Here is a 22,033-nt window from a genome sequence, read left to right on the forward strand (position 1 = left end):
TGTATGATTAACAAAATTATCTTATTCCATTGTTGTTTAATTAATCACCCAATTATCACACAAAACATAACAATCAATAAGCTATATACAGAAAGAATGATCAAATAATGGCAGCATCCAAGAAGATTTGGTAACGATTCCCACAGTAACAAATGAAACGAACTCTGAGGGTATCTTCATCATCTCTTTCTAAACTGATGACATTTTCTTCCGGAAGAGTTTCATAGTAATATTCATGGGTTTCCTTCTCCTGCACCAGTTGTGTCGTCGAATCAAATTAACTCGAAAACGGAATAAGAATCAAATTAATTAATAGTAAAAGATGAATGAATACCTTCTTAATTTCATCAACTTGTTGTCTATCTTCCTCTATAATGTCCTCCAACAGAGTATTGACCACTTTCAGACCCTCCTTTATCCTTATCAGTCTCTTGTTCTACCCCATTATTAATAATTGAAAAAGAGAGAAAATTAATCATCATCATCATCATCATCTTCTTTGTTATGACATGGTAATTAAGATCTTTAAACAAATCAATTAACCCACAGAAGATTATGAATTTCCTTACCGATTCTGTACGCCTGTCTCCTGCTGCTTTGGAATCTAAATTAACCTCATGATTATGAAATGTTGGACTATTACCACCAAGGGTTTTTGAATTTGTAAAGATTGTTGTTTGATCTCTTCCTTCACTGTCCAGTTTCTTGATTGTATGTGATCGGATGAAACAATTACATGGGTCAAATCGTGGTGGTGTTAGTTTTACAGAGTAATTATCAATGGGGGAAGAAGAAAGATATACAGATGGTTGTGGTGGTGGTGGTGGTGGTGGTGGGGTTGAAGTGGGAGGCGGGTTAATGAGACAATAAGGAGGAGGAGAAGAAGAGTTGGGAGGGGGAATCTGCTGATGGAACAAGAATGGGTCGGAATCCATGAGAGGAATTGACCTGGTTCTGGAATTTTCATGGAAGAATTGATCTTGATCGTCTTTGGTGTTGTTGATAAAGATGGGTTTTTTCCTAGGTTTAAAGGCAGGGGTGACACATCTTCGTTTCTTTGATCCACATTTAGGGCAAGAATCAGTGAACATGACATGTTCCCCCATTTCTTCTTCTTGGTCGTCTTCATTGTCATGATCATCGACACTACTAGAATCAGTGATGGTGGAATTGTTGCTCCCGAGCCGGAGCAATGTGGGTTTAATAATCAAACCATTACCACCCTCTTCTTCTTCTTGATTTTTCTCTTTATTACTCATCATCATCTGCATCTGCATCTGCATCTCTTCTCTCTCTCTAAAATTTCCCCCGTCTCCAATATATTCTTGAAAGATTGTCAAACTTAAACCTAAAGAGGAGACTCTGATAAGAGAGGGATATTCAAGTTTTTAAAGAGGATTTTGGGAGGGGAACGGGTCAAGTTAAATTACCATTATGTGATTGCCCATAGTTTTTCTTCCATTTAGAGGGGCAACCAAAACAACTTTGCCTTTTGCCCTTAATATATTGCTCCATTCATTGTATTTCAAACCCCCCAAAGTGAGAACTCTTTTGTAGTAACTGTCTGATCATCTACTGTAATAACTTTTGCTTAGCTATAGTCCTATGTTGCTCGCCTTAGTCACGTCATAATCTTCCCTCTTTCTCTCAGCTTCTACCTCTTTTATGAAATGCGTCTTCTTCAGCAGCAAACACCAATCTACCAGTCCACTGCTCTCTTGGCCAAAAATAACTCATCAACTGGTCGAGGAGGGCATGCTGGAAGGTCCGAATATCGAGGTTGTGGTCGAAGCTGAGGGGGTTGTATTAGGGACCCACAAATTCTCCATACTCGGCCAACCGAGTCCACCATGACTAGGTCCAAGATCACTCATGTATAGTTAAGATTTAGTTAGGATTTACTTACTTATTCAACCTTGTAAACTCTACATATACTTCTATCTCAAATAAAATCACAACTTGAATATACTCAAATTCAAATCTCTCTTTCCCTCTCGATCACTATCTCTCTCTCGGTCATCTCTATCTCTCTTTCTCACTGTTTTCTCACTGTTTTATACTAACAGTAAAGAGGAAAGTCCCTCTTCACATGGTATAACAGCAAGCAAAATTTTTTTTAATCAATGGCTAATCCTGGTGATCAATCTTCTGAAACTACAATCAATGTTTCTGCTCAAAACACTAATGGCTTTGATGTCCATCATTCCGATTCCCCCACAACTGTGCTCATTACTCCACCTTCGTCTGGAGATAACTATTCATCGTGGGCTCGTGCCATGAAAATGGCACTTCGAGCAAAGGATAAGTTGAGTTTTGTAGATGGTTCGATTCCAAAATCCTCATCTCCCAATGAAATACATTCATGGGAACGTTGCAATGATCTCGTTGCTAGTTGGATCATGAATTCTGTCGCAACTGATATTCGTTCCTCCATCTTATATGATGAGAGTGCTGTCGATATTTGGCGTAAGCTCCACGATCGGTTCTTTCAAACTAATGCCCCTAAATTCTATAAACTAAAAAGGGCAATCTCATCTCTCAAATAAGATGGTTCGGATGTGTCATCATACTTCACACATCTCAAATCTTTGCAAGATGAATTACATTCACTATTAGCTATTGAACCGTGTATATGTGGACACGGAAAATCCATTTTAGATCGTTCTAATCAAGAACTTCATGGAGTTCCTTCAAGGACTCCATGATCGTTTTTCGGCAATCCGGAGTCAGATATTGTTGATGGATCCATTCCCCTCAATCTTACGTATCCATTCTCTTGTAAAGCTAGAGGAAGTACAACAACACATCATTGCTTCACCGATTGTCAGCGCCGACGCAGCCGCTCTTGCTGTTGGATACTCGCATAATCAATCGGGTTCTCGCTTTGACAAACAAAGGAACAAACGACCAAGACCCTATTGTGATCATTGTCAAACACATGGGCACTCTACAGCAAACTGTTATCAACTTCATGGGTATCCTTCTCGAAATGGACCGAAGAACATACCACAACATCACTCGGGGCCCGTTGCTACCTCTGTTGACACCGACCAGAGCCTTCAACCGGTGCCGCTAGCAACCTCTCTCACACCCGAGCAGTATCAGTCGCTCCTATCTCTCCTGGCCCAACAGCGAGCTGCTGGAGGTACCTCGTCTCATGGACCAACCGCTACTGGTCAGACGTATGCGAACCAACTATAAACCTAACAGGTACTTCCTTTTACTCAAACCCGTGGGTCATTGACTCCGGGGAAGCAAAAAATATTTGTTTATCTATCTCTAGGTTTTCAACCTATATATCGGCTCCACCAAATTACTTCATTCGTTTGCCCAAATAGACGCGTGTCCAAGTATTACATATTGGATCTATTAAATTTTCCGATCATTTTTATTTAACAAATGTTCTCCACATTCCTCAATTTCAATTTAATTTGATTTCGGTTTCCGAAGTTTCAAAATCTCTTTATTGCACCGTCTTCTTTAATTCTGACTCTTGTGTCTTTTAAGACCGAGTAACGAAGGAGACGATTGGACTTGGTGATCCATTTGATGGCCTCTACTTTCTTCGACTGGATCCTAGAATTTTATTTTCTTCATTATTAGTTAATAATTGTGCTTCTAATAAATTATTTGATGTATGGCACTGGCGTCTAGGCCACCCTTCTCTTTCTAGATTTAAATATTTTGTCTCTAAGTTTCCTTGTACGAAACATATTATTTTGAATAATGAGAATAAAGCTCCATGTCTTGTTTGTCCGCAATCCAAACAAACTTGCCTTCCTTTTCCCATTAGTTCTTCTACTACTATTCGCCCGTTTGAATTAATTCACATTGACATATGGGGACCTTTTTCGGTTCCCTCATTAAATGGCTCTCAATATTTCCTTACCATCGTTGATGATTTTTCACGATATACTTGGCTTTCTTTATTACATTGTAAATCGGACACAACCAAATACATTATTCATTTATTTCATTACGTATCAACTCAATTTGGTTCCAAAATTTCAATTTACATTATGGAAATGACACTCGAGTCCTTTCTCACATTCAGGCTGTCCGTTCTGACAATGGTTCTGAATTTCTCAACCATGAATTGCAAAACTTTTTCCATCTTCATGGTGTCATTCATAAAAAGAGTTGTGTTTATACTCCACAACAAAATGGCGTTGTGGAACGTAAACATCGTCACATACTTGAAGTGGCGCGTCCCCTTCGAATTCAATCCCATTTACCGATATCATTTTGGGGTGAATGCGTTTTAACAGCAGTCTACCTTATCAATAAGTTACCCACTCCTACTTTAAATGGACTCTCGCCCCATGAGATATTACATGGTTCACCGCCACATTAACATCATTTAAGAGTTTTTGGGTGTTTATGTTTTGCCCGTTCTACTTTGCCTCGAACTAAAATGGACCCACGATCTTCTCCGGGTATATTTATTGGATACCCCCACGACCAAAAAGGTTATCGAGTATATGATATCAAAACTCGTCGGATATTTATTTCTCGAGATATAACATTCCATGAGAATGTGTTTCCGATGACCAATTCTGGTTCTTCTCAAATCTCTCCACCTTTTATCACTATATCGGACAATGGAACTTTTAATTACCCTCGTTTACCACCTACTTCCGCTGTTCCCACTCGTTCATCATCTCTTGATAACAATCTTCTGTCCGAACGGTTCCTACTGCATCCAATCCTACTGATTCTCTCTTGAATAATCCTGTTGCACCTATTTCTCCTGCGGTGCCTTTAGAATCTTTCCACTCGGATGTCTCCGAGCACTCCCTTTCCAGTTCCACTTCGCTGGGCCCGAGTTCAAATCCTCATGACACTCCTCAACATTTTGTTGACACCCAAACTAGCATCGGTCAACAGCCATGTCGGCCAACTCGTTCTCGCCGACCACCACCTCATCTAAACGATTACATTTGTTCATCATCTTCGGATTTACCATATCCTATCGAACAATACTCATCTATCAACGCTTTCTCTGCCTCTCATCAAGCGTTTTTATCCTCAGTTAGTTCCTACTTCGGAGCCTACAACTTATAATCAAGCAATGAAATATCCACATTGGCGCCAGGCTATGCCCAAAGAAATCTCGGCTCTCGAATCAAATAACACATGGTCTATAGTACCATTACCTCCAGGCAAACGACCCATTGGATGTAAATAGGTCTACAAAGTCAAATTCAAATCAGACGGCACTGTAGAACGCCATAAAACCCGTCTCGTCGCCTAAGGCTATACCCAAATTGAAGGTTTGGATTACCATGACACTTTTGCTCTTGTTGCAAAATTAGTAACAGTCCGTGTCCTCCTTTCTATAGCTGTTAAGAATTGGTCTTTACATCAACTAAATGTAAAAACGCCTTCTTACAAGGCGATCTTAATGAAGAAATTTTTATGAAATTACCTCCCGGTTTTTCAAGTAAGGGGGAGTCCGATGTCTGTCGTCTAAATAAATCCCTTTATGGTCTCAAACAGGCCTCTCGCCAATGATTCGCCAAATTTTCTTCGGTCTTACTTTCTAAAGGTTTCTCTCAATCTAAATCCGACTATTCTCTTTTCACCTTTATTTCAGGTTCTACTTCCATTTTTGTTCTTGTTTATGTTGATGACATAATCATAACTGGTAATGACAATGTTTCCATTTCCAAACTTAAAACCTTTCTTGATCGGACATTCTTCCTTAAAGATCTCGGAAGACTTCAATATTTTCTCGGTATTGAAGTATCTCGTTCTTCCAAAGGAATTTTCTCATGTCAAAGAAAATATACCCTTGATATTCTCAAGGATTCTGGCTTAATAGCCTCTAAACCATCAGTTTTCCCAATGGAACAAAAATCACATCTTAGTCCGTCTAATGATGATCTTTTATCTGATCAAACGGTCTACCGTCGCTTAATTGGCCGTTTATTATATCTAACGGTTACTTGTTCGGATATCACCTACTCGGTCAAAAATCTAAGTCAATTCATGCAAAAAATCCGAGTCAAGTTCATCTTGACGCAGCTCCTCGCGTTCTTCGTTATTTATAAGGTTCCTATGATGAAGGTATCTTCTTATCTGCCTCTAGTTCTCTTCACATCACTAGTTATTGTGATTCTGACTAAGCTGGTTGTCCTACTACTAGATGATCCACAACCGGCTATTTTACAATGCTTGGTTCCAGCCCTTTATCCTGGAAATCCAAGAAACAACCAACGGTTGCAAAATCATCAGCTGAAGTTGAATACCGTACTCTTGCCACTGTCACGTGTGAATTACAGTGGCTTAAATACTTGCTTCAAGATATGGGCATTAATCACTCTTCTCCAATGACGGTTCATTGTGATAATAAGGCGGCACTTCACATTGAAGATAATCCCGTTTTTCACGAAAGAACAAAGCACATTGAAATTGACTGCCATTTCGTTCGCGAAAAAAATGAAATGTCATCGCAACTCAATTTACACCAACAACTGAGTAACTAGCAGACATCTTCACCAAACCCTTGGGTGCAGAACCGTTTTAGAAGATAATCGACAAGTTGGGCGTCGTTTCCATCCCCGCTACAACTTGAGGGGGAGTATTAGGGACCCACAAATTCTCCATACTCGGCCAACCGAGTCCACCATGACTAGGTCCAAGATCACTCATGTATAGTTAAGATTTAGTTAGATTTTAGTTAGGATTTACTTACTTATTCAACCTTGTAAACTCTATATATACTTGTAACTATCTCACATAAAATCACAACTTGAATATACTCAAATTCAAATCTCTCTTTCCCTCTCGATCACTATCTCTCTCTCGGTCATCTCTATCTCTTTTTCTCACTGCTTTATACTAACAGTAAAGAGGAAAGTCCCTCTTCACAGGTTGGAATCGGAACGACAACAATAATCAACGTCTGTCCAGTTCTTGGTTCACCATCTCACGCTCTTCCACAAGAATCTTGTCAGATATGTGGAAGAAATGGTCATACGACGTTTTACTGCTATCATCGTAATGTTCAAGATTAAAGAGGAGACTTTCTCTCTCTCTCTCTCTCTCTCTCTCTCTCTTCCTTTCTTCTTTGATCTCTCTTTCTCTCCCTCTTCTCCTCCCTCTTTCTCTCCCTTCTTCTTCTTCTATTTTTAGTTTTTTCGACCAAGGGGGTCCCCAACCAGTTCATAAGGGATTGGGGAACCCAACAAAGCAATTAGCAGCAAAAGTTAAGCGTAAGTCAGCCTCGGCTATCAGAGACGGGAAAAAACCTCATACATTCAGGCCACGAATCGTCGCTCTCCGTGAGATCAAGAAGTACCAAAAGAGTACTGAGTTGTTGATCAGAAAGCTTCCATTTCAACGTCTAGTTCGTGAAACCGCTCAAGATTTCAAAACAGATTTGAGATTTCAAAGTAGTGCGGTTGTTGCTCTTCCACAAGCCGTTGAAGCTTACTTGGTAATTTTATTTGAAGATACTAATCTCTGTGTTAGTCATACTAAGAGTGTTACTATTATGCCCAAAGATATTCAAATCCTTGAAGAATTCATCTTAGATAGTTTCTTGAAATAGGTTGTTTTTTAATCAGATTTCATCTATGTTTTGATGGGTAGATTACAGTTTCTATAAAATCTTCTAGCTATAATCTTTGTAGTAGTGTTTTAAGTATCTTACGGTTAGGATAATATGAAGTTGAAATTGTTAACAAGTTTAATGAAATGTTGGGTTCTTGAATCTTTTCTTCTGCGTTTTTAGCTTTATGGAGTTGAAACAATTGATATTAGGTTTGATAGTCCAATCCCAATAAAAAGAGGTCGAAACTGCAGATTTGATTACCCAAACAACTAACAAAAGGAGAGGGAAGAGTATGGAGAGAAGAAGGATAAATGGAAGTTTTGGTTTTATTGGAAGGAGATAAGATAAGAAACAAAGAAGAGAAAAATGGTGGGGTGGTCGCCGGAATAAGAGGTGGTGGTCGGTGTTGGTGGTGGTGGCCAAAGATGGCGGTAAGAGTAAAAGAAGATATTTTGTTTCCCTTTAACATTTTGCACCTCAAAAAATTGTCAACATTCAAAATTTTCTTTTAAAATTTTGTACTCGGAAGATATTCTTATTTCCCCAAAGCGTCGATTTTTCTATTTCTAGTGATTGTGCAATTTATTTATTTAGAAGTTGTTAATTCGAATTTGATTAGGTGTAGGAAACTTTATTGCTATATAAAGGAGATTCAGTGGTCGTTTAATTAATTTTTTTTATCAATAAAGTTTTAGTATTTTGTTATTCTTGTGAGTGTTTTGATTTGTAAGTTTTGGACATAGATCTAAATCTTTTTCGAATTTTCTGCAACGTCATTCTCCAATATTGAAACAAGGGTTATTTAGACATTAACCCCTGGTTATTTAGCGATATTAGGACTACATCGCCAAAATGAAAATATGTCTGGCCTGACCCCATTTTCGTTTTTTCCGTTAAGTATCAAGTGGTTCACATGCCAACCACATGCTTGACTTATGAAGAAAATACCCTTCATAAAATATTTAGGTTTTTTAGACATTAACCCCCAACCATTCACTGATATTAGGACTATATGGTACTAGGGTTCAAACCTACTCTAACATTAGTTCCCAGACTTTTAATCTAAGTAACAGTATAAAAGACAAATAATGGTGGTGGACAAAGGAGAAGAATGATTCCAAAGAGAAAAAAAGGTTGTCGACAATGGTCATTTACCGACGACCATTAGCGGAGGGGAGAAAAAATGGTGACGGGATTGGGAGAAACAAAAAAAAATTAAAAAGTTTCACGCAAAGTTATTTCCCTATAACAGGGACGGAATCAGGATAGAAGATCAAGGGGGGCCAATATAGACTAATTGATAACCTTGGTTTAAATATAAGAGAAAATAGATCGTATATCCTTTCGAAACACACCCAGAGAAGTCTTAAAACACATAAAACAAAAAAATACGCTATCATGTGGGTCAAACACAGGTCACTTGAGTTATAACCATGAAATTCTACCAAGAAGCGACTAACAGTTGGTGTTATTCATTGAGTATTATATGTATTAATAGGTAATTCTTGTGAATCATGGCTATAATAGATTATAGTGGAGGTCGTTACGGCAAGATCGAGGGGGGCCACGACCCCCTTCAGCCTAGTTGTAGTTCCCTCTCTGCCTATACCAATTAGAAAATAAATTAGTCAATTAAAATCAGTCAGTTTGCGACCGTCTTCGCACTCCGAAAAGTTCTTGTTTCACCAAAGCGGTTGCCATTTATAGGTTACCATTCTAGTGATATACCCGAACCCGTTGACACCCCAACAGAGGACATTCAGGAAGCAGTGTTCAACTTTCATCAAAAAAAAAGGACGAGGAACAACAAAGGGTCAAGCATGGATGCCCCCAACGACACCTTACTTAAAGATCAACGTAGACGCCTCCTTCACTAATCTTAATGAACCGGCTGGGATAGGGTGTATCATTCGAGATGCTGAAGCAGACTTTATAATAGCAGCAGCTGATGCAGTACGTGGACAAAATGTAGAAGAATGTGAAAGCCAGGCGATTTTATATGGACTCTTATGGGCGAGCCAACTACAAATCTCCCACGTGCACATAGAAAGCGATAATCAAGCACTGATCCACAATCTTAACAGTAATAGCGGAGGACTTCACTGGCAATCGCAACCAATAATTCTACAGATTAAAGAAATTAAGGAAAAGTTTGCAGGAATCATGTTCTCTTATGTGTCTAGATCGTGTAATAGACAGACTGATGCTTTAGCTAAATGGGGTCGTATGAATGGCCACAAGAAAATTTGGAATGATGTTTCGTCTTTTATTTTAGATGTTCAGAGGGGCTGTAATTGACGCTTTTTTTTAATGCTATTTCTCTTCATCAAAAAAAAAAAAGCAGTGTTCAACAAATCGAATGATTTTACACATGTCCGACGTATGCTTCTAACAGAACAATTAGAGAAAGAATTAGAGAGAGAAAATGGCTGCTCCCGGGAAATGCTTTCTAGTTTCAGGCCCTCCGGTAAATCTTCAGAAATTTTCTCCTTTTCCTTTTCACTTTCTAGATAACTCAAATTAAGAATTGGGGAGATTCAACATTCTTATTACAGGGCATAGGAAAAACAACATTGGTGATGAGGGTACTAGAAAGTCTCAGAACTTCAAACCCTAACTTGAAGGTTCAGGGTTTCTACACTCGTAATTTACCTCCCCTTTTATCCTCTTACTATTGTTTCAATGAGTTTGTGTTCTTCTATTGAGTGATTGAGCTAATAATTCCCTAATTAATGATCTTAGAAACCTTAGTTTCTACTGAAACCTGTATATTTTTTTTATTATATGTTGTTAAATTATTATGTAATCCTAATAGGTGAGATTAGACAAGGAATGGAAAGGGTAGGGTTTGAAGTTGTCACTTTAGATGGTAGAAGAGGACCTCTTGCTTCTACAACTGTTTCCAGGTAAATCAGCAACTCTCTCTCTCTCTAAAATTCTACCACTGTTTCCAGGTAAATCAGCAACTCTCTCTCTCTCTAAAATTCTACCATTAATCGAAATATACAAGTATTAACCTTATCCAACATCACTTGAACATTAGAATTTGCGAAGTAGATAAGTCATGGACCAAGGCTGAAAGGCTAAAAATGCTGCAATTTGGGACCTAATTCTTGAGAAAATGGAAAAGATGCTTGCAAATTGGATGAATAAATTGCTTTCTGACGGAGGGCGTCTAGTTTTGATTATCTAAATAATAATTGCACTTATGGTATTTGATTCCTCCTAGTTCCGTGATGACGGAAATTGAGAAGATTGTGTCATTTGACTCATATCCTTTGGGCTGGTTGTAGTTCTAAAAATAATATGCATTGGATCGGCTTGGATCGCAAATGTCGTGGTAAGAGGTCTTTGTATTAGAAGACTGAAGAACATAAATCTATCTCTTCTTGGCGAATGTGTGTGTAGAACCGTAGATATTGGTGAGGAGAAAAGAAGTATTTGGAGGAAAATTATTAAAACTCTCTTTCTTATGATGTAGACAGTTGGATAAGCATGCTTCATCCACCAAGACAATCTTCAAGAGCAACAAAATTGAAGGTTTACAATGGTAACTCAACTCGTTTTTGGAAAGATGAGGGGATTGGATTTTGAAGGGATACTCTCCAAGAAAAAGTAAATGAGTATATGAGACTTCATTGAAGGGGAGAAAGGTTGGGAAAAGGCATGGGTCATCGGCATAAGAAGCTCCACAATAGAGTCAAAGATAATTGAAATTGGCAACTTGGGGATCCACCAAACTTAACTCAGACAGAAGACAAGATTATATGGATTCCAAAGTAAGATCGAGACTTCACAGTAAAGTCACTACACAATCTACTCTCAACCAATCACAAACCAAGATAGTGGAATGTGCCCGATTGAAAAGTTATGATCGATGAAGATCCTGACCAAAGTTTCTTTTTTTTACTTTAGGTTGCAACCTGGGACTCAGCCCCCACCTTGGACTCAGCCCCCACCTTGGACTCAGCCCCCACCTTGCACATGCTAAGTCAAAAGGCTTTCACCTCCCAAATAGATGTCTATTAGGCAGAAAGAAGAAGAAAGTGCCCCTCATATCTTGCTTTATTGGTCCTTCACCCGATCCATTCGAATCCTATTTCACTTTCTGGAATTTTGAAAAATCAGATTCTATGCAAGGCCATTTTTCCGAAATTACTCCTTTTGCTATTTGGTGACGTATGTGGTTTGAAAGAGACATCCGTGGCTTCCGAGAGATAGTGCCCTAGTCACAGAGTTAATGTTTAATAAAGGCCATCATTCATCTCTAGGGAATGCCTACAAGACACTTTGAAGATATCTCTTCACATAGGTTGTTAAAACTCTTAGGAGAATATCTCTTTAAACACATCTGTGCTTTTCTTATTTCTTGTATCTTTTTAGTTCTTTCTTACCACTCGGTTAATATACGGCGTTTTCCCTCAAAAAAGAAAAAAATTAGCCTTGGGCAATCTTTTCTTTGCAAGCCGGTTTTCTAAGGAGAGCTAGGCCCAATGGGCTCTAACAATTATCTGTTGTGCTGGATTTAAAAAAAAAAAAATTTCTTCTTCTCTAGCTAAAACATGTTCAACAATGGCAGCTCAGAGTCTCTACGATGGCCTAGTGTTGGGAGGTATAAAGTAGATATCGCCTCATTTGAATCACTGGCATTGCCTGAGTTGCAGGTAGGAATAGTGTTCAAAATATTATTCCAATCACTAACTTAATTGTCAGTAATGTTGATATATGTATGATTAAGAAATCTTCTTAGTGCTTAATTGCTGAGGTGTCTTTCATTTCCTGATATTAGGTAAAAGAAGACACCGATCTGTTTATCATTGATGAAGTTGGTAAAATGGAGTTATTTAGTTCATCATTCTTTCCTGCTGTTCTAAAAGTTCTTGATTCGAAAATTCCTCTACTGGCATCAATTCCCATCCCAAAGTTTGGCCGTGACATACCTGGAGGTAGTTATTCTTTGTTAAATGATTTGCAGCCCAATTGCTTCATCCGTCTACTTGCTTCATTGAAAAAATTTGATTACCTATCTTCGATATAATGTATCTTGTTCTGTTCTTATTATTTGAAAAAAAAATTCTGTCACATAACATTACGCCTTTATTTGATTTGTATTTGTTGTATGTGTTAATCTTTTGTAGTTGCGAGGTTGAGGAATCATCCAGGGGCGACCATATTCACGCTCAACTCGGATAACAGGGATACTGTTAAAGATATAATCCACAGACAACTTGTGGATTCACTAGGTAAGCAGTGAAGTCTGAGAAGAAAGAGGCAGAAATCACCTTCTGGTTTTTGCTTCTTTGTCTTTCTTGTAAAGTCACGGGTTATAGATGTTTAGGACTTAATGAGCTCTATTTATGTTGTGCAACTGTTCTCGGTACCTGATCTGCCAAAGCTGAGAGTGGTTTAGAATTGATTCCCTGTAGAGTAATGTTCCAACCAAGCTCAGTGGTTGCCGAAGCAACTGATTACTGACAGTATAATGTACTGACCTTTTATTGCTTGAAATTTACTCGTCAACTGCGTATTCATTGTTATAATCATGTTCGACTTCTAAACCGTGTCTCTAATATCAATATCATCTTAATCAAAGAAACAACATGTACGGTCAGCCGATGGGAACTTGACCGTTAAATTTAGTGGATTGTCACTATGCTTAGCTCAACTTCGTTATATAGCTAACCACATGACCTTGTTGGTGAAAGGCAGGCCTATTCGCTGTTTGAAATATGCTGGAGAGTTCCTTCTCTGATACTTGCTCTGAATTCCTCAATTGTTAAAATAGCTAATCACATCAGTAAAAATTATCTGCTTTCATGCATATATCCCATTGTACCTAACATTAACTCCATTGGGTGTAACATGTTTCGCATTTGTATATCACATAACGTTAGATGCATTGCGCTGTTTTTGCATACATCATTATGCATTTTATACTGTACATAATCTTTTTATACTGTACATAATCTAGTTGTTTACGTATAGAAATGTGATTGACGTTTTTTACTTTATGTTTTTCAGAATCTGACGCTTATGCACAAATTTATTATAGACACCACAAATATCAATGTATCGAACACATATACTGTTGACGCAGACCCATGTGCATCTTTCATGATGTGACTGTCTCACATAACCTACATGCGCTGATACAGAATTAGGTAATTTATGTTTTGGCCCCTGAGATGTAGTTTTTCACACCTAAACCTGACTACCTTCGGAATCTGATATTTTTTCACGTTAGAGTACTTTTTGGGTTGATTCCTTATTTTCACCTAAATTATTTTAAGTAAAACTAGTTAACAATAAATATGAGATTTGTAAAATGGGCAAAAGAGAGAAAAAAAAAAGTTTGGACTTTTTCTTTGTTGTTGAAATGTAAATGCATTAAACTTCAAAACAGTTTACAATACAAAATCTAGAAATCAAAACTACAGAAACAAGGAATTGCATGATATATCTTCGATCCATAAAACATTCTTCATTCTGTAGCTTGCAAGTCCGACAACTCATCTTGAAAATGGTATGCAATTTAATCTTACGAGTTTGCCTGGTTGAATGAGAGATGAAACTTGTACCTAGCATCCCGTAACACTGAAGATGGACTAAACAGACATCCAAAGTTCCAAAAAGAAACGAGGATGTCTGCAAGAAGGAACCAAAAAATGATTCTGAGTTATCCTATTTGTATTCTCTAAACAAAGAAACCATACTCGTTCGAGTCCTAATGAAAAGAAACGAATTGGACACTTGGTAATTGGGAATGTCGTAGCATGAGTATAAATACCGAACTAAGCCAACAAATGATCGCAAACGAATTGCTATAAGGGTGGAAGTGAAAATGTTAAGGAATTTGAATAAAAAGTTAGATTTATACGATAACCAAAGGCAAAAATAATCGACAAAAAGAGATAAGAAACAAAAAGTGAGCGACAAAGGTCGAAACTAATATCCGAAATATAGTGTCCTCTAGGGTCGAAGGGTAAGTTAAGATGAACGCTTTGAATGACGGTTCTGATCGAGAGGCAAAAGTAGCTAGTAACTGGTCGATTAATGTTCCTAAACTGATTCTAGTTAAAGAGGTGTGAGACTGAAACGGATAGTTGATCAAATTGAATGGAACTAGGCCTACGGATGATAGCGCTTTATAAAGATGAAAAGAACGATAACCGAAATAGGCATAAAGGGTAAACATTACTAGTTGACAGAGAAAATTGAGATTGGGATGTAAAAATACAGACACTTGACCTCCTACCATAATATTCACCGTTCTTTACTCTATCTATGGTTTGTCTCAGATTTGATGAAGTGAAATCACATAATAAGGATGAGATTACAGGAAGGCAGTAAATCAAGTGAAAGAAAAAGTTAACTAATAAAGATTAAGTAAGCATGCATAGTATAGTCAACGATAGGATTAAAATCTTGAAAATATCTAATATATCTCAAATAGTCAAAACCAGAAGTATAATTTAAGAGATTGACTTCCCTGCAAGGTGAGATCGACGGAGACTGTAGAGTTTCCTGCTATCTTTGTTGTTAGTTTGAAGACGGTCTTGAATAGGACAAGGAACAATTTTGTCTTTTCATACCCTTCCGAAGCGTGAAAAGACAAATTGCTGGTTGTCCTATTAGCCACGTAGAATAGGCCGTGCAGAAAATAATTTTCTGCTCTTATTTTGAGGAAGACTTATGGTTGCAGCTTTATGGTTAATTTGGCAATGAGAGTTAGAAAAGGTTTTTGGTTTTCTTTAGCATGACCAGTTTAAGTTAATCTGGATGATCTCCTTGACGTTTAGGACTTACGTATTAGATTTCAAATCGGAAAGACAGGGAAGGAATTAAAAGAACAAGTAAAGAATTAAACCAAAGGATATCATAAAACAAAATAACAAGAAGATTTCGATACTTTTCCATTTTTACAGTTACAATTTGTTCTTCTCCTACTTTAGACCAAGATGTAGAAAGAAAACAAATCACCACCAAAGACACAATAACACATGAGAGGATAATAGTAGAACAAGTAAGACAGAAATTGAAGTAGAAAAGTTAAGAGAAGATGCCTTGTTAGTATAGAAGTAATAATAAGGATAGGAAGAGTAACCACGAGGTCCGCCTGGTGGTGGTGGTGGCAAAGCTCCGTAAGGGTGTTGTTGTTTCGCCGGTGGTGGTGGTGTTTGATAACTATAAGAATTCTGTGGTGGTGGTGGGCATACTACTGATGATATTGATTGTGGTGGTGGTGGCGGTGAACATATAACAGGACAAGATGAACATTCACTTATACATAACAAGCCTGTTTCAGATAATCCATTCTTATCTTCTGATATAACTTCGGTGAACAAGATCGTCATCGTAATTCCAACTAGTTGAACAAAGAACACCCATCTTCTCATTAAAGATGAAATCAAGATCTTAGATTGACCCATCTAAACTACAATCTCAATAAGCTTTTAAATGAAAAAGAATGAATTACTGTGTAAGATCTCTTGATTGACACAAAAGCTGTTATAATGATTTTGTTTCAGACTTTATAAGCTTCTTTCAGTTTCAATTATACTACACTAAGATGTTTCTTAGATGGTTTCCTCTGCTGTTTTCTTTTTTCTTTTCTGGAAAGATTGGGAGTGTGGTTTCTGCTGTAAAGTAAGAATGAATGCTTCTTATCACTGTCTTTTGATCACTATTAAAGTCTATAATTGTGCTTTCTTTTCTTATCATTTTTAAAAGTTCGTCTAAGATGAATGTCTAAAGTTGCAATTTTTTCTAACTTTTAGTGATGGAAAAAGTTTTAGAATATTGATCAATTGATCGGTGGGTTTTAAATGGATTTTTCTTTTGGGGCCAAGTGTTTGTTGACCAATGAAACAAACTCTGTCAAAATTACATTACCATTAAATGAGTAGTAAAGGAGTTGTTAAGCCCTCTTTAGTTGGATGGTAACACGTATAGTTGTCTACAACATTGGGCGGGGTTCGATCAAATTACATGATCTTTGGTGGTAAAAATTTTGGTCCTCTATTAAACTATGGGAAATGAGTGCAAAGAAAAGAAAGGGTAGGCCTGGTTGGCCGGTGTCTGGGGCAAACACGGTAGTCGTAATTACATCACTAAAATGATTAACTTATGGATTTTTTATGGAGGGAATCCAAAGCAAAGATATCCGATTGTTTTTATGCACTTTCTTATTCCAAAACATATCCACCTTTTTGTGAGAATATATTCTTGTACCATTTCTTTTATATATTCTTTATGCTCTAAAGGGCAAGTTTTTCAGGTTTAGAACCTTAATCACATATGGGTAAACCTGGGGCATCTTGCAGTTATTACTTTTTACGTTAGACTATTAATTTAAGGAACTAGTAGTAGTCAACACTTGCTTGCTGAAGTGGTTGAAAGTGTTGACATAAATTCCAAAACCTGAACGTCCCAAGTTCGATTGCCACGGAGGACGGAATCCATGGTCTATTGAATTTGGGTTATTAAAAGTGTAAATAATGTAATAGTGGAACTTAAAGCAGGTATTGTGCTTATCACATCTTCATGATCTATCTGTCCTGTAACGAGTAACGTAGATCGTAGTAGATTTTTCAAAAAAAAAAAAAACTAGTAGTAGGGAAGATGCCACGGACTTGTGAATTTTGTTCCTCACCATTTAAGGGTGGGAATTGAGTGTTGGAACCCAAAAGAACGACCTGGAATGCTTGAATCCGATGGGCAAACGAATTGCTTGAAGCCTGTAAAGGAAACTACTGTTCAACCTGTCAGATTGTGATGGCTTAGGCTTCTCTTAAAAAAGCTTATACCCCGAGCTACAAGCCCGAGTATAAAGGCCGACCAATATAACAGAATTTATACGAGCCGTCAGATTATAATGTGAGAATCCAGTTGTTAGATTATTGGGCTAATTTTAGGCTTTTCTGTAAAGAGTCACAATTTTATCCGCACTTCTCAACCATCAACCAAGAGAGAGAATGGATTGCATTCAGTTACGAACTGCAGACCTATATTGCAGTCTCGTGAATATCCCTGTTTTATATAAGAACATAAGATATAATCACCTAGAAACGTAACGAAAAAAACAAGTAATACCAAAACAATCCATGTATCGTATAACTAAGTAGCAACATAACACCAAAACGATCCATGTTTCATACTTTTGTATCATTCATTTCCACCTTTGGTCAAACTCTTCCGCACCAAGAACTTTACAATCTCATTAGGAGTACAACACATCTCGTCAAAGCTTTTGTAGTTTTTTAGTTTCTGAGGTACTTTCTTCATTAAATGGGAATTAAATGTATTTGCCTCTTGTGTTAGGGAATACGTCTACAATAGCATTTTGCATAAGTCTATCTTGGTATGTAATAATGACAGATGGAGTTATTTTCTCAATACAAGCAAACATGTCCTAAACAACCAATTAAATGTATAAGCGCCTTCGTTAGGCCACAATAATCTTTTAAGTTCATACTGAAAATAAAACCATTATTTCTTCTTTGGTGAGCCAAATAATACTGTAGATTGTTGTACTATCTCGTTCCCCAAGAAGTAACACCCTTGCCTAATGGATGCAATTTCTTCCTCAATCTCTCTCATCCAATGAGACATTTTCATGTCCATCCGCTGCTACCACTTGTTGTTTATAATTTTGATTCGGTCTAGTTCCTGCCATATCACAAATTTGAAGTTGTCTAACCACACATGGATTGATAATTCTCTTACACTTATAGTGATGAACTTTATTAAATGACGATTATGTTATAATTGTGCATATGAACATAAAGTAAAGACACCATATTTAACGAGGTTCAACCGGATATTCACGACCTACATCCTCGAAGAAAACCACAACAGCTACATACTTTATTCCTCACAATTGTGCTAATTCGTAACTGTAATTGAACAGTAATTGAATGCTTAAATTACTAGAACTCATCTCTTATTTATATAGTAAATTAAGGTTTAGGGTTTCTTAGTTTCTCCTAACTAAACTAGAAAACTAAATAATATCTATCTATTATTTCCACTACATAGTCAAAAGATAGGGTCCATGGGTATAGACCAAAATAATGCTCAAAAAAGGTTTATGGTCCAATCTTCCCAAAATATGGATATTTAGTCCTTTTACCTTATGGACATAAAAACCCTCACTTTCTAAACACAGAACCGTCAATGTCCCACGCTCAAATTTCGCGCGTTTTGGAAAGATAGATTTGGGCGTGATTTGAGGGATTTATTAGCAAAAAATAGATTGAAACAAATCATAATTTCTCTCTCCTCTAAACAGATTTGGAAATCAAATTTCTCTTTCCTCTTATCCGAATCAATCAGAAACCAAAATCCTAACCAAAACAAAACGCCATCACCACGGATATTTCCAAATCAATTTTCTCTCTCTTCTTTACAGATTTGGAAACCAAATCAATTTTTCCTATCTTACTATGTAAATTTTTTTCGATTCAAATCAATTTTCTCCCACTTAACTTTCAGATTTGGAAAGAGTATATTTTCCGGGATTAATTTAGCGTGACTTGGGGTTAATATACAAAACATATATATATCACTTTCTCTCACTTAACTTTCAGATTTAGAAATAGTATATTTTTCTGGGAACCTTAAAGCAGCATTTGGTTTCGTTTTTACTCACACATAAATACACATCGAATACAAATTATGAAACAAATACGTAAATTATGTATTATTTATGACAAGGAAACCATCATTTGTCATGTATACAACGTAATTTATAAAATGTATGTGGGTCTTGTTCAATAAATTACACATAATTTCTTTTACATTACACACCGTTTACATTCTGTTATAAAAAAAACGTACAAAATCTTCTCTGGTTCAAAAATGGTGTTCATCCATGTACTCTCCATTTGTAGTCTTGAGCAGGACAAACAACAATGACACTATATTGTCGAAGAGCATATCCAAATATTTTTGCACCATCAGGAAACAACTGACCAACTTCAGTGAATATTTTATCCGAGCCATCAGGTTTTAGTTTCGTTGACTTACTTTGATTTGATGATTCTGTTTGAAACTCCATCTGTTATATCGAATCTACACACATAAATACACATACATTAAAAAAAACATATATTGTATTATAAACTACATGTACAGTTCCGTAAATTATGTATAATGTTGGTTAAATTTTGACAACATTTGAAGGTTTTGAGTAGTTTGGTAACTTAACAAGGCTACTGTTTTGTGTGAAAAGTACGCGTAATGGTAAATAAATAATACATAATTTATGTGTACTTATACGATGTTTTAGAATTTATTATAAATTATATATAACTAGGTATTAACCCGGCCTCCGGCACGGGCGGTTTCCTTAAGCATTATACACGATGTATAGTTGTTTACCTCCTATTATCAAAAGACCTATATTTTGGATTAATAGACACATTGTTATCATAATTATGTGAAGCAAACCCAATGTTTGAGAATTTTGAAATATTGGAATTTACTAAACACTTATAATTGATTACGATTGTTTTACCACGTGCAAGAATATTTTGTAACTTTCAAGAAAACGAACAATTGTAGTGAAGGAAAACTATTAGGAAGGAACATCACCAGGAAAATAAGAAGAGAAGACAAAAAAACAAATTATTTCAGACATTGCTGCAAACACATCAAATCGCAAACACCAAACTGCATTCTTACTCATCCTCCTCCAGTTACTCTTGAAACACAATTTAACGGGTAAAAGAAAAGGGTGTTACTGAGTCATATAATGTTTTAGTGAAAACCAAAATGAGATCACTAACAGGATTACATAAAGATATAAAGTACTTTGTCTTTGGAGTTTCCAATTTTAGTTGGTTTTCCTGTGGCATCACCATTAAAACTGGACTCCATAGCTCTGAAAGTTAAGGATTTTGAGATGTTATGGCTTGGATTTCTGAGAGTATTGAAGTAGCTATCATCATCGAACAACCTATTAAAAGAAACAGAAGAAGACTATAAGAGTTAATAATCATTGATCATATCTTAGGGAAGTTGAACAACTTTTGTGAATGAATGCGGGTAGGTAAAATGCAGTTGACTTGGGGCAATGCCACTGGCAGTCGTCGTCCATAATTACCTTCTTGTTGCACTGGCGGGCTCCGTCCATCAGGGGGCAAGCATTATAAGCAAAGTTTTCTATTTTTACGGATGAAATTGTGGCAATAACAGTGATAAAGTCGGGTTTATTTGAGGTTCCAAGTTGATCGTCTTTAATTTGGGATATATGGGTGCGACGTGAATTCAATGTTCCCGAGAAATACTTAGATACTGAGACTGATGTGGTATTGCTTCCGATCGTGGCAAATCCAGTTTTGTAATTCGCGGGCTTCTGGTAGTTTTGGGTCCAGAAACAACTGAGTTGATGGGACCATTCCTACTGATTTTCCATTGAAATCGCAAATTCTTCCCGCCTTCACGGACAAAACAGGAAACACTCCAGAATCAACCATTTGATTGATCTGCTGGCCTTCCTTCTCGTAGGATTTACCCCAAAGAGTAACTTCTACAGTAATACGAGACTTATCCTTTAACCATACAAACCTTTTTTTCGTCCGAATACCATCTTTCTTCTCTATAGGTTTAGTCGCATTTATGGATGAAACGACCCCAATTATATCAACAAATGAATTAGGTGGCAGAGTTTCAATCTCACCAATGGGAATGAACTTGAAATGATGTTTAGGTATACATGCATCATCCTCTGAACACTGTTGAACCCTCGAGTAGTTTTCTAGGTGTAACTCGTACTCGTTTAGAAGGTGATTGAAAGTCTTCAAAGCGGGTTTTGACATCCCGTTAGATATCAAATACACGTTGTCAACTTCTATATCAGTGCAGAACTTATCAGCCACGTCATTAAAACACATAACATGTAGTTCCCCACATTCGGAATCAAGCACATCGAACGAAAATAATTTTCCTGATCCCCGAGCATTTGCGTAGGTTCTGAGCGGACCTTTTGTCGTCACTCTAACTTTCACTGTCCACCTTTTCAAGTAAGGACTCAAGTCTTTGATCTGTAACTGTTTTGAAACAGCTTCTTTCTTAACAGAATCCAACTGTTGGTTATGATCCGAAACATATTTCCTCTTCATTGTCCACATAACATTGACTATGATTAATTATAAAATCTTAACAGGGTAACAACCCTCTAGGCCATAGTGGGTTCAATCTATGAAAGAAGCATGAACTCCTTTAATCGTTGTCATTAGATGGTGTAGGTCATAAATAGACTGTATGAACAAAAACTACTTAACAGTAACACATATGGGGAACGAAGTCTATAGTTTTTGTTCGTCCAGAATACTAAATGGAAAGGGAAGAACATTCGAAATGAATAGTAATAATTCATCTAACATTATTCACCCAACATATTTATATGTAGATTATCTATAACGTGCATGATGGAAAAGAGAATCAGTCATACGTCAGCCTTAAATTATTTCT

General features: G+C 36.9%; 3 protein-coding genes and 1 pseudogene across 3 annotated transcripts; 2 read left to right on the plus strand and 2 right to left on the minus strand.

The window, feature by feature from the left end:
• Positions 1-1,476, minus strand: LOC147556808 (uncharacterized). Its single transcript, XM_086657766.1, has 3 exons — positions 570-1,476; positions 335-436; positions 1-250 (listed from the first exon to the last, which is right to left on the minus strand). The coding sequence occupies exons 1-3, from the start codon at positions 1,281-1,283 to the stop codon at positions 101-103; spliced, it is 966 nt and encodes a 321-aa protein (XP_086513892.1). The 5' UTR covers positions 1,284-1,476; the 3' UTR covers positions 1-100.
• A 647-nt stretch (positions 1,477-2,123) lies between these two features.
• On the plus strand, positions 2,124-2,546 carry LOC147556809 (uncharacterized). The gene has a single exon (XM_086658706.1). It carries the CDS (start codon positions 2,124-2,126, stop codon positions 2,544-2,546), a length of 423 nt encoding a protein of 140 aa, XP_086514832.1.
• Positions 2,547-9,238: 6,692 nt separating this feature from the next.
• LOC147556810 (uncharacterized) lies at positions 9,239-13,116 on the plus strand. The gene is made up of 7 exons (XM_086657767.1): positions 9,239-9,327; positions 9,903-10,025; positions 10,114-10,201; positions 10,374-10,464; positions 12,138-12,222; positions 12,348-12,504; positions 12,697-13,116. The coding sequence occupies exons 2-7, from the start codon at positions 9,984-9,986 to the stop codon at positions 12,810-12,812; spliced, it is 579 nt and encodes a 192-aa protein (XP_086513893.1). The 5' UTR covers positions 9,239-9,327; positions 9,903-9,983; the 3' UTR covers positions 12,813-13,116.
• Positions 13,117-20,847: 7,731 nt separating this feature from the next.
• Positions 20,848-21,681, minus strand: LOC147556811 (replication protein A 70 kDa DNA-binding subunit E pseudogene; annotated as a pseudogene).
• Between the last annotated feature and the right edge of the window lie 352 nt (positions 21,682-22,033).

Source organism: Eschscholzia californica, unplaced genomic scaffold (assembly GCF_041429995.1).
Source record: "Eschscholzia californica isolate CP2 unplaced genomic scaffold, dmEscCali1.0.p SCAF_2, whole genome shotgun sequence".
Classification (NCBI taxonomy): domain Eukaryota; kingdom Viridiplantae; phylum Streptophyta; class Magnoliopsida; order Ranunculales; family Papaveraceae; genus Eschscholzia; species Eschscholzia californica.

Excerpts from the sequence above, each read along its gene's own strand:
- LOC147556808 (XM_086657766.1), bottom strand. The coding sequence starts at position 1,283 with ATGCAGATGCAGATGCAGATGATGATGAGTAATAAAGAGAAAAATCAA. Across the intron at positions 437-569 it reads GAGACAGGCGTACAGAATCG|AACAAGAGACTGATAAGGAT; the intron begins GTAAGGAAATTC and ends ATAATGGGGTAG. Across the intron at positions 251-334 it reads AAGTTGATGAAATTAAGAAG|GAGAAGGAAACCCATGAATA; the intron begins GTATTCATTCAT and ends CAACTGGTGCAG.
- LOC147556809 (XM_086658706.1), top strand. The coding sequence starts at position 2,124 with ATGGCTAATCCTGGTGATCAATCTTCTGAAACTACAATCAATGTTTCT.
- LOC147556810 (XM_086657767.1), top strand. The coding sequence starts at position 9,984 with ATGGCTGCTCCCGGGAAATGCTTTCTAGTTTCAGGCCCTCCG. Across the intron at positions 12,223-12,347 it reads TGGCATTGCCTGAGTTGCAG|GTAAAAGAAGACACCGATCT; the intron begins GTAGGAATAGTG and ends TCCTGATATTAG. Across the intron at positions 12,505-12,696 it reads TGGCCGTGACATACCTGGAG|TTGCGAGGTTGAGGAATCAT; the intron begins GTAGTTATTCTT and ends AATCTTTTGTAG.